The sequence below is a fragment of the Fulmarus glacialis genome, unplaced genomic scaffold (assembly GCF_000690835.1).
Source record: "Fulmarus glacialis isolate BGI_N327 unplaced genomic scaffold, ASM69083v1 scaffold36148, whole genome shotgun sequence".
Classification (NCBI taxonomy): domain Eukaryota; kingdom Metazoa; phylum Chordata; class Aves; order Procellariiformes; family Procellariidae; genus Fulmarus; species Fulmarus glacialis.
In genome coordinates, this window is record NW_009229686.1 from 1 (window position 1) to 10,427 (window position 10,427).

General features: G+C 40.1%; 1 protein-coding gene across 1 annotated transcript in view; it reads left to right on the forward strand.

Annotated features, from left to right (window-relative positions):
- Positions 1–3: 3 nt before the first annotated feature.
- Positions 4–10,427, forward strand: part of LOC104081270 (rho guanine nucleotide exchange factor 26-like) — a gene marked incomplete at its 5' end in the record, with an annotated part of 38,233 nt that continues 27,809 nt past the window's right edge. The window contains 3 exons of the mRNA XM_009583942.1: positions 4–960; positions 2,475–2,514; positions 4,496–4,641. Coding sequence (XP_009582237.1) covers positions 4–960; positions 2,475–2,514; positions 4,496–4,641 — 1,143 coding nt within the window. The remainder of the gene's footprint in view (positions 961–2,474; positions 2,515–4,495; positions 4,642–10,427) is intronic.

A 10,427-nucleotide genomic window follows, 5' to 3' on the forward strand; every position in this document is an offset into this window, starting at 1 on the left:
CAGTCGTACCAGAGCCCCAACGGGGTGCTTTTCACCGACTTCCCCGTGGAGGACAGGTGCACCTTCACCGTGACTCAGCCTGCCGGCACCGTCAGCACCTGCACGGGCAGCGGAGTGCTCCGGAGGGGCCCCTCGTTTTTCAGTTCCAGCATGGGATCGGTGTCCAACGGGAAGGTGCGGCCTCCCGCCTGTAAAGCGGTCTCTCCTGAGCGGTCCTCCCAGGTGCTCGCTCTGGTTTCGAACAGTTCTGTCGGTTTTACTGCCAACGGCACCATTACCTCACCAGGAAGCCAGCTGGGCCATCCCCTGAGGATTTCCAGTCAGTCGGCGCTCGCACCGCAGCGAGAGCAGATTGTTTTCACAGCCAGCCCTCAGCCTTCACCTACTGGAAACGCACCTCCCTCCAGTAACAGCAACGCGGCCGCGCTGCCCTTGCAATGCAGCCGTGTTTCCAAAATACCAGAAAAAGTGCCGCTGGGGCCCCCCGTGGTTTCCCAGGCGGTGTCCCCCGAGCAAGGCGTGACTCTTCAGAGGCCGGCGTCCCCTCAGGACCAGCCCGTGGAGCAGCAGCCTGTGGTCCTGAGCACCCACAGCCCCGCCGCTCTCAAGGTGGGCACTCAGCAGATCATTCCCAAGAGTTTGGCTTCCGAAATAAAGGTGACGAGCAAAGCCAACAGCCAGAATGCGGAGACGAGCAAGAGGGTGCTGAAGGTCCGCAGCATGGTGGAGAGCCTCAGCGTGCCTTTGGTGGCTGATGCTGAGGAAGAGGCCGAGGGCGACCTGGACAGCCCAGGGACCCTGAGGCGCGGCCTGAGGTCGACGTCCTACCGCAGAGCGGTGGTGAGCGGCGTGGACTTCGACAGCTCTAGTAATTTTAAGAAAAAAAACAGAGTGTCTCAGCCCATACTTAAAGCAGTTGTTGAAGATAAAGAGAAATTTTCGAGCCTGGGGAGGATAAAGGTAAGTTGTGCTGATCGGTGACACGTTGATTTGAATGGTGTAGACTACACAGGAGCGTGATTGGCAATCTCTGCTTTCCATAAATGCTGGGGTTTTTTCAGTTTGCTTTTTGCTACCACAAAACTTTTAATGATGAGTCTCACAGATGACATGCAAATGGTGTTTTCAAAGTAAAGTGGCCGAGGCTTCAGGGACACGATTCTTTTGAAATCTGGGCAGCTCAAAAATGTGTTGATGGCAGCATGCTTGCCTTTGCTGCTGGATTCCCCAGCATATCGAGGTTTTCTTTCACAATCAAATTGATGTTTTAAAAGTCATTTCCCAGAAAGTAGTAAACAGGAAAAAAAGAGACATTGACTTAATAAAGTCTGCCAGCTAGAGTAGACAGACTGACAGAAATGAACTTCCTCCCTTACTCCTATCTGAGACATTACGTTTAAAGTATTTTTAAAGATCAGAGTGTGATTTTTAAATTGATGGAGACCACTTCAGGTATCTTTTTGTAGCTTTATTTTAATGCCTGCAAGTAAAAGCAGAATACTTGTTTTTAATTCTTGGTTGTAATCCCTTAGGAGTAGTAGATTCATATTGAATGTCAATGTATTAAAATCAAATTATAAAGACTTACTGAAAATACTCTTTTACTTGAACATATTGTAATCTTGTATTTCCATCTTTTTAAATATAATTTGTTACTTTTTAAAAAATATATGGGATATAGTTTTCTGCAGAGTGTTTGGAATTGTGTAATAAAGTACTCCAGGCTAAGGGCTAATGCTATAGCTATTAAAATAATTATCAGCTTTATGACAATTTTCAGCCAAATTAAAAATTATGGTTATGGAAGCTTTTGTGAAAATGCTACAAGTGGTGAAACAGTAATCAATCAAATTGTGAACTACGACTGAGTAGGGAGGTGGTTTGTTTTGGTTTGGGTTTGGTAATAGACTTTAACAGTAAGTTATGTTTAAAATAGGAGGACATGACATTGTCCTGTCTTTACACACAAAACTCTTTTTGCTAGTAGCATTTTCTTTAAATAGACTTCTTAAACCATATGACTTTTGCACAAAAACAGCTGTTTTATTTCAAAGGTTTGTTTTGGTCTCAAAACGTTAGTTTACAAAATACTTAATGTGGTTGTTCTTTGCAGAGTGCGTGGAAAGAGACAGCCTTATATTCTCGTAGAAAAGCCCAGTGACAGTGGAATGAGTTGCAAGTTCACTGAACTCTTGTAAAGCTAGTATACTATGCTTTTGAAACATAGGAAAAATGAAGCATTTGGGGCAAATACGTGTAAACAATACATGAGAGGCGGAAAACTAGAGTAGCTTTTCACTTTTTGTGATGAAACAATTGTTTTCATGAATATTTGTCCAACATCAGAATTTTATAGATTAGGGCCTGTTAGTTTGGTGCCTAAGTATCAAATAAAACAGAAGTTCTTGTTACTGTTGGTTATTTTGCATTCTTCTTTTAATGTGTATATATCTCTTTCCTGTTAAAATTATCAGAAGAAAATGCTGAAAGGACAAGGGACGTTTGATGGGGAAGGTAAGCCGTTTTCTGTACAGATTTGATAAATATGCTCAATCACAAGAGAAATGAACTTCAGGATCATTTTGCACACTTCTTTCATACATAGTCAAAGATTAAGTACGTTGTTTTTCAGTAAATTGACTAAAATACGGAACTGTAATTTTGGCACTAGGCATACTTCAGGGAATATTTTAAATAATATAGAATGGCAGGGTAAAAATGTGTTTTTGTTTGAAGGGCTTCTTTTCAACTTAAACTCCTGTTCCTCCTAAAACATGAACTGATTGATGTGTCTGTCTCAGCCCCAACAGTTCTGTAGAATTACATAGATGAGGCTTGTTCCTCCAGTTGGGACTGCCTTCGTGCCTATTCCCTGTGACTCTTCCCAGGTGCAAGACATAGCTTCTGTGGATCAGCTTACGGGTTTGGGGTCATCACTTGCAGCAGACTCCTGAGTTGTTATTCTCCGAGTTTGTGGTTCATGCAGCTATTTCTCTCTTTTCCTCGTAAGGCAAGGGTGATGGGGTGAATTCCTTCACTTTGTAATCCTTTTCTTCTCTTGCTGCCTAGGCTTCAAGTTTAAGCGTCAGAAAAACATTGTCCATGTATCTGCTTTTTTATTCTACTCATTAATTCTGGGCTTTGCCAAGTTTGCTGCTTTTCCCAATATTTCAACAAGAAAAAAATTCTTTCCTGGCTATGAGTCCATGGAAGTTTCATTATAACAACTGCTACTCACTTGGCTTTCCTCTGCTTAATGCCTCCTTACGGTCATCTCAGCTGCTGTGTTACCTTCCTTTTCCTCTTGTTTCTATTCTCAAAACTTTCCGCTTTGTTCTATTTGCATCACCCCCCATCTTACTCTTATTTTCATCTTTTCTCACACTATCTTCTGATGACGTTTTCTAGATTCTCTTCCAATGGCTCCCTTCTATCTTGGACTGATTCCAACTAATAACTTTCTCTGTAATGCCTCTGCAAATTCAGTTGCTATACACAATTTCCTGTCTTAAAAGTGTATAAACTATATAGACACGTTCCAAAGAACAAATACAAAAGGCCAGACCTTGTATAATACTCAGCCAGGGCTGTGTGGTCCAAGCAGGTGGAATGGACCCGCCCAGCCTAAGACCTCAGGACTTGCAGCTGTGCGTGGAGCAGCCAGACTTTTGACTTCTTTCCCCTTTCTCTTGTAGGGGAAGATTGGATATTGTCCAAAGCCTGGCCCATCTCTAAAGTACCTTGTAGAGCTTGCTTTCTTAAGAGCTTAATCTGTCTGTAGCTTATTCTGGTCTTGAATTTCGCTGTCCTTTTCTGTCTGCTTTTGAAGAGGGTGTGTGGTCAGGGAGGTTGGGGCATGCTCCACACCTGTGTTTCTTTGCCATTGATATTACTGAGTTAATACTGGCAGTACTGAAACATATAATGAGTGTATTTTGTCTTAAGGTTCATAGGCCTCATGCTTATTCAAGCAAGCTTTAAAGTTTCTATTTGGAATAGTTCTGACCTCAAATTTCTGAAATTTGGATCATTTCCTTCTCCTAGCGAAGTGCGAAGACAGTATTTAAAGCTGACAATAGAAGTTGGCATGGGTAGTGGACTTATAATGGTCTTGTAGATTAAAATAGCTAGACCTCCAGATTAGTGACTCTGCTCTACTGACACGCTTGTTCCGTTTTTAAATTGCTGGCTAATTATGAAACATTGTGCAGCAAACCAAGGAAGAAAAAATTGTTTTCTGTTTTTTCTTGACAAAGGACACATCTGTTCTTTAATTCAGTCAGTGTGGATCTTTTTGGTAGTGGTACAATGATCCATTGTTACTGTACTGCACCATTGTCCATCCTAAATAAGATACTATCTTTGTCTGATGGAGTTTGTGAACGGCACATTGACATTTTGGTTTCTTTCATTGTTTAAATGTTACTTAAAATTTTTATGAAAGCAACTAAGCTAACATTCTAGCAATTAATGACATACTGTTGTTGTTTTATAGAAAACGCAGTATTATATCAGAACTATAAAGAAAAAGCTCTGGACATAGATTCTGATGAAGAGTCTGAGCCCCGAGAGCAGAAATCGGATGAGAAGATTGTTTTTCACTATAAGCCCCTGAGATCAACATGGAGTCAGCTGTCTGTTGTGAGTATTTGATCATTGTATAGCCAGAGTATCTAAGAATATATTGAAGCAAGTGTTTTTACTTGCTACTGGAGTTTTTGGCTGAAGTTTGTCATCTTTTCCCTTCCAAAATATAAGGTGTTTCCGAATTTTTTTTTAATCGACAAGTTTGCAACTATTCAGATGTTACTAATCCAAATCCAGAGGTCTCAATTTAGCTTTTGTTTAGGTTTTATGTCAGGTAACTCCCAACAGCTTAAAGAAAGCATAAATCATGTTTTCTCGCTCAATTTTAGTAGGTATAGACTGGTGCTCCTGCCAGAATCAGTTTCCCTGGTTACCTGACATCTCCCTTTTTATAGCGCAAGTGTTTGTAGGCTCATGTGGCCACACAACAAACTGGTTAGAGTATGTGATTTGAAATTACCAAGAAAAAAATTCAGTGTAGTTTAAGATGAAATTAAATGCAACTTTGAAATGCAAAGGAATTGATATTTCATAATTTTATGCTTTAAGATACATTTCTATTATTTTTTTTCTTTTTAAACTATGCTGGACAAAGAAAATCAAGCATGCTTCTCTTGTTTGCACATTGAATTTAAGACCCTGACTTTGTACTTCCCTCAGTCACTAAAGATGGCTGCTTAGGCCTTGCCTGCACAGGCTGTTGGCTGCCATACTGATGCAGGTTCGTAGAAGAGTTATGGTTTACGCTAATGTATGTTACTGTATCTGGCTGTTCTGAACGAGGTACTGTCAGAAAGCCTGAAAAGACAGGTTTAAATCCTAACAGCATGTAACTCAGAGTGAAATCTGTGCTTTGTAGTTCCTTTCAATAAATTGGAGTGGTGTGGACCAAACCTTAAATAGGATTTATTCCTGTTCTGTTTTTTGCTAAACTTTGTTTTTCATTTCATAAGACCAACATGGAAGTCCTGATCAATTACTGGTCTTTGTTTTACATAAAAAGCAATGCAATCGAGAAAGTTCATTTTAGGGTCCTGTATTTGGCAAAAACACAACTTTACTGGTTAGTTTTAAAAAAAAAAAAAAAAAAGAAGGTGTTTGTGTGAATTCACTAAAAGGGTGAATTATACTAAAGAAAAACTTCAATTAATTACAAACAAGTTTCTGCTGAATTGTTCTAAATTGCTGCAAGCCAACTTTAAGTTGATTTGACTGCATATATTTAGTGGAAACTATTTTTAAAAAGCCAAGTATTCAGATGGTGGTATTCTGCTATCCTTAGCACAGTCTATGAAGCATGTGCAGTGGCTTTTTCTTGGTAGCATCGTTAAACAAAGTAGAATTCACCTATTTTAATCAGTACTGTAATCTTGCTAGCATCCCTGCTAATAAGCTGGCAAGTTAATGATACTAGTTGATATTTCTACAGGCTTTCCTAGTATGCATGATTTTGAGACTAAAGAAACTGTAAAAATTCTGTGTTTCTGTGGTTAATTTTATCCTTTGATCATTTCTGTGGCTTCTGGATGAATACCCCTAAAATGAAGGGTTTGGGTTTTTTTGGTTTGTGTTTAAGTAACTTGTAGAATGTTGTGGAACCTCATCTCTATATGTGGCATAGGAAAGGATTATTATTACATGACATGATGACCTAGAATACTTGACAATTGGGGCCATTGGCTGTGTATATCCTATATAAATTAGTTATTAAGCCTCAACAAGATTTTCTAAGGCTATTTAGATTGTCTGTTTAGAATAGCTGTCTTACAGGTGTTGAAGACCTTTTGCAGTTTAAGGTATTGAAATATGAATCCTTCTAATTCAATAATTATAAAGAAGGCAAGACATTGTGGTTTTGAAAAGATTTGCTTTAAATTTTCTTTCAACAAATCAAGTACGTTACTTGTAGTTAATTTGCTTAATGTTGCAAAAAAATTTGTTTATAATGAAGTCAATTTGGTTTTTTTTTCTGCCTTCTAGGCAAACTAGCAGTTAAATGTTCAACAGCTGAGGTATTTTGGAAGGAATGCTATTCAGTAATAATAATAATTTCAAAAACACTAATTTGTTGTGAGACCAAAACAGTATAAAGATCATCTCAGTAAAAGAACGATTCCCGTGCCATGCTTACAGTTACATAAACCAACTTGTTCTTTACGATGTCTAGCACAGCAAACTTGTTCAATGTCTTTGCTTGATTTACAAGGTTGGAAGTGGGGAGTATATGGGAAAAGGTAGCGCACTGTGAAAACCAACTATGGGAATCTGAATCTCAGACTGTCTGTGTTTATAACTCTCTGGAAAAATTACATGCTGTCAATGTGTATTAAAAAGCGAGTGTGGAATTGTAACAGGAAGTCAGCTGGAAAATGTTGAAGTATTGGGTTTCCACATACATTAGGAAAGAAGGAAAATAATGTTTATGGTATTTGTTAGCAGTGGCTGTGCTAGGAAATACAGGGGAGGCAGCAGAATGAATCCACTCTTTCTGCAGGATGTTTCTTTGGCCATACAGGCTTGACAGCTGATGCAGTTCTGACCAGACTTTCTAAGTGAGAGGGGTAGTGAAACCTTCGTATATGAAGTTGTCAAATCCTTTATGACAATAATAAAAAAAGGGCGTTTCTGTCTTCCTGCAGTGCACGCACACATGTGAAACTAAGACTGAGCTTTTTGGAGAACATTAAAGACACTGAAATAGGCTGCTATTTAAATCCAGTTCCTTTCAAATTCCTCTCTTGTACCCTCTATCTCTTTAGATTCCTGTTACAGATTAGACAGCTAGCAGTAGCTAAGCGGATGACTGGGTAAAGAGGTAGCTTATCTACTATCTCTGTTCCTTCCAACCTTCACCTGTTAATTTAAAAGTTTAATTTAGGGAGAATAACCAATATTTCCAAAATATATTCCAAAAGTATCTTCCGATATTTTTGAAGAATTTCCAGCAGATCATAGGCACTGATACTAACTTGGGCTCTATATTAAATGTATTTACTTTCCAACAAGTGCAGCATTCAGTTGGTATGGATAATGACAATGTGTATTGTTGTGCATGCAAAGAATCACAGCATCGGTTAAGTTGGAAGGGGCCTCTTGAGATCATCTTGTCCAACCCCCTTGCTCAAGGAAGGTCAGTTAGAGCAAGTTGTCCAGGACTGTGTCCAGTCAGGGTTTTAATATCTCCACAGATGGACACCTCACCACCTCCCTGGGCAACCTGTTACAGAGTTTGACCACTGCATCTGACTGGCGGACTTTGAACTTAAATGTCTGTTTTTTCGGGTCCTTACTGTCCAGCCTGGAGAACATGATGCATGTTCATTTTCATTAGTACTGTCAATGCTGCTGTGATTCTTATAAATATTCTTGAGATCTAGCACTGGAAATAAATGTCCCGTCGCATAGGTAATGCTCATAATTATTGAAGTATTTAATATTAAATGGGTGTTTTAGCATGAAGTTCTCCATTTCATGCCCAGTAGGTGCAATGTATTTACGTAGCACTGCATCAAGATTTTGCGTGTTCTCTGAACTGCTGTCTTTCTAACCCAAAATTCTTTCCAAGCTTTGGTCATATTGTGTTTCATTTTTCTGATCATCTCTTTCTCTGGTTTGGGACAAGTGCAGTTGTGATTTTTCTCATTTATTTAAAAAGCTGCTGCAAGTTGCTTTACTGAGCCACTCACACCTTTCCATAGCTGCCTCTTCTCTGTGGTATCAAACAAAAACTACTTGGTTTTACTGTCAAGGATCTTCAGGGCTAATCTCTGCATTAGCTCTCATTTCTCTCCCAGTATCAAAAGGCTTATGTTCAATTTGGTTTATGGAGCAGCCACTTACTATTTTTCTCAAAGAAGTATTTCTGGTGCATTCCCCCCCTGCAGCACTTCCTTGTTCTGGAGGAACTTCTTGCACATAACCACAGAGTTAACCTGTCGTTCTTTCATCCTTTCCTCCTTGTCTCCATGGTGAATTGCTGGAAAAAAGCAGTCCAGTGTGACAGTAAGACAACATCGGTAGCTGTAGTGTTGGGCTTCTTCTATTCTTTCTGGTTATGTTCTTAGCTTATATTAAGTTGTTGTTCGCATAGTATCACAAATACGATTTTTAGGCTCTTTCAGCTAAAACATTTTGGACATCTCAACAAATAGGAATTGAATTTTCTTTCACAGACTATACCAAAAATAGTCTCCATATTTGGGCCTCTTTCTCTTTGGAAGTGTTGCCGTTGATTAAGATGTAAGGTTGAGTCATTTGCTTATGTGATGAATTTATATGTGTACTTTGTATGTACACACGCATATATGACAAAATAGTGATCATGAAACATAGCTACAGTTTTTTGAACATGAATGTAGCAGTTGCTGCATTGACCTCACTGGAAATTTGCAGTTGCTGTATTAACAGGAAGCATTGAAATCTCTTGGATATGTTCATAGATATTTCCTGTGTCGGCATATTTTTAGAAAAGCCCTCCGCTGCATCCAGAAAAAAGTGACGTTGTACTTCCTAGTGAGTGCTCTAAAGCTTTCAGGTTGATTGAAAGATACTTTAATAGAAAGGCATTTAATTAGTTCTTGCTTGGTATTCAGAAGTGTATGCTTGGAATCTATAATCTTGTGTTCAAAAGAACAATTGCTCGAACACTGGAATATTTATGTTATTTTTATAAGTATATACGTGTGTATATACTTTGGTGTGCATGCAAATCAAAGTGCAGCACTACTTAATGTGGTGCTGTCTTTACTCTTGAGCCTGCTATCCAGGTTTGTGGTGACTGGTATGCAGGAATAAGATGAGGAATAATATATCCTCTAAAATTCCAGGGAACGAGTGGAGTAAGAAGAGAACGCTGTGGATAATAGTACGTTAGGCGCTTTTGGAGAAGACTGAAAGAGAAATGGGAGAATGGAAGTGCATCTGTTAGGTCTCATGTCCTGTGACTTACTGCAGCTCCGCGAAGGGAACAGTATCTGTCACGTGTAGTGCTGTGCGGTGGCCTCTTTCCCCTTCCCTGGTCCAGTGTGCCATACGCAGGTGACCCTGCTGATTTGAGGTCCTGTGTTTAACACTCCTGTAGGAAATGCATAAAGTCAGTCCCTCCTTGGTGCTTCACTTTCTGTTTTTTTAAATGTTCTCCTGTTAAATGACATAATGCATGCAATTTGCACCAAGAAAGAATAAACCTCAGGGGTCTCTGGTGTGGAATTTGGTAGCTGAGCATGTGGCTTCAGACTGTGGAACATGTGGCTATGGCTGTAGTTCATGATGGTTGTGTATGGAGAGCTGGGGCAAACTTGTCTTGGCTGATTTGGCTGTAGGGTGCAGAGTGGGGAGAGACATCATCGTAGGGTTGAGGATAGAAATACAGGGGTATTTACTCGAGACTTTACCATGTCTGTTTAGGGTAAAGCTGGAGCACATCCAGAATAATTTTTTGGCCACAAACTACCTGTCTAGGTATTTTGTCTAGGCATTTAGGTGTGTTTAACAAATGAAGAGACTAAGATTTTTCAGGCCGACTCGGAAAACGAACCTGATGTACGTGTGTCAGTCAAGAAATCTAACTGAAAAGGAGCAAGCAGTTTTCATGCTTGTGTGTGTGTGTAAAAGCCAGGGAGGTTGTGCAGGGTAACCACAATTCAACTGTGCATGGGGCTGGAAAGCTGCCCAGAGGAAAAGGACCTGGGGGTGCTGGTTGACAGCCGGCTGAACAGGAGCTGGCAGTGTGCCCAGGTGGCCAAGAAGGCCAGCGGCATCCTGGCCTGTATCAGAAATAGTGTGGCCAGCAGGAGTAGGGAGGTGATTGTGCCCCTGTACTCGGCCCTGGTGAGGCCGCA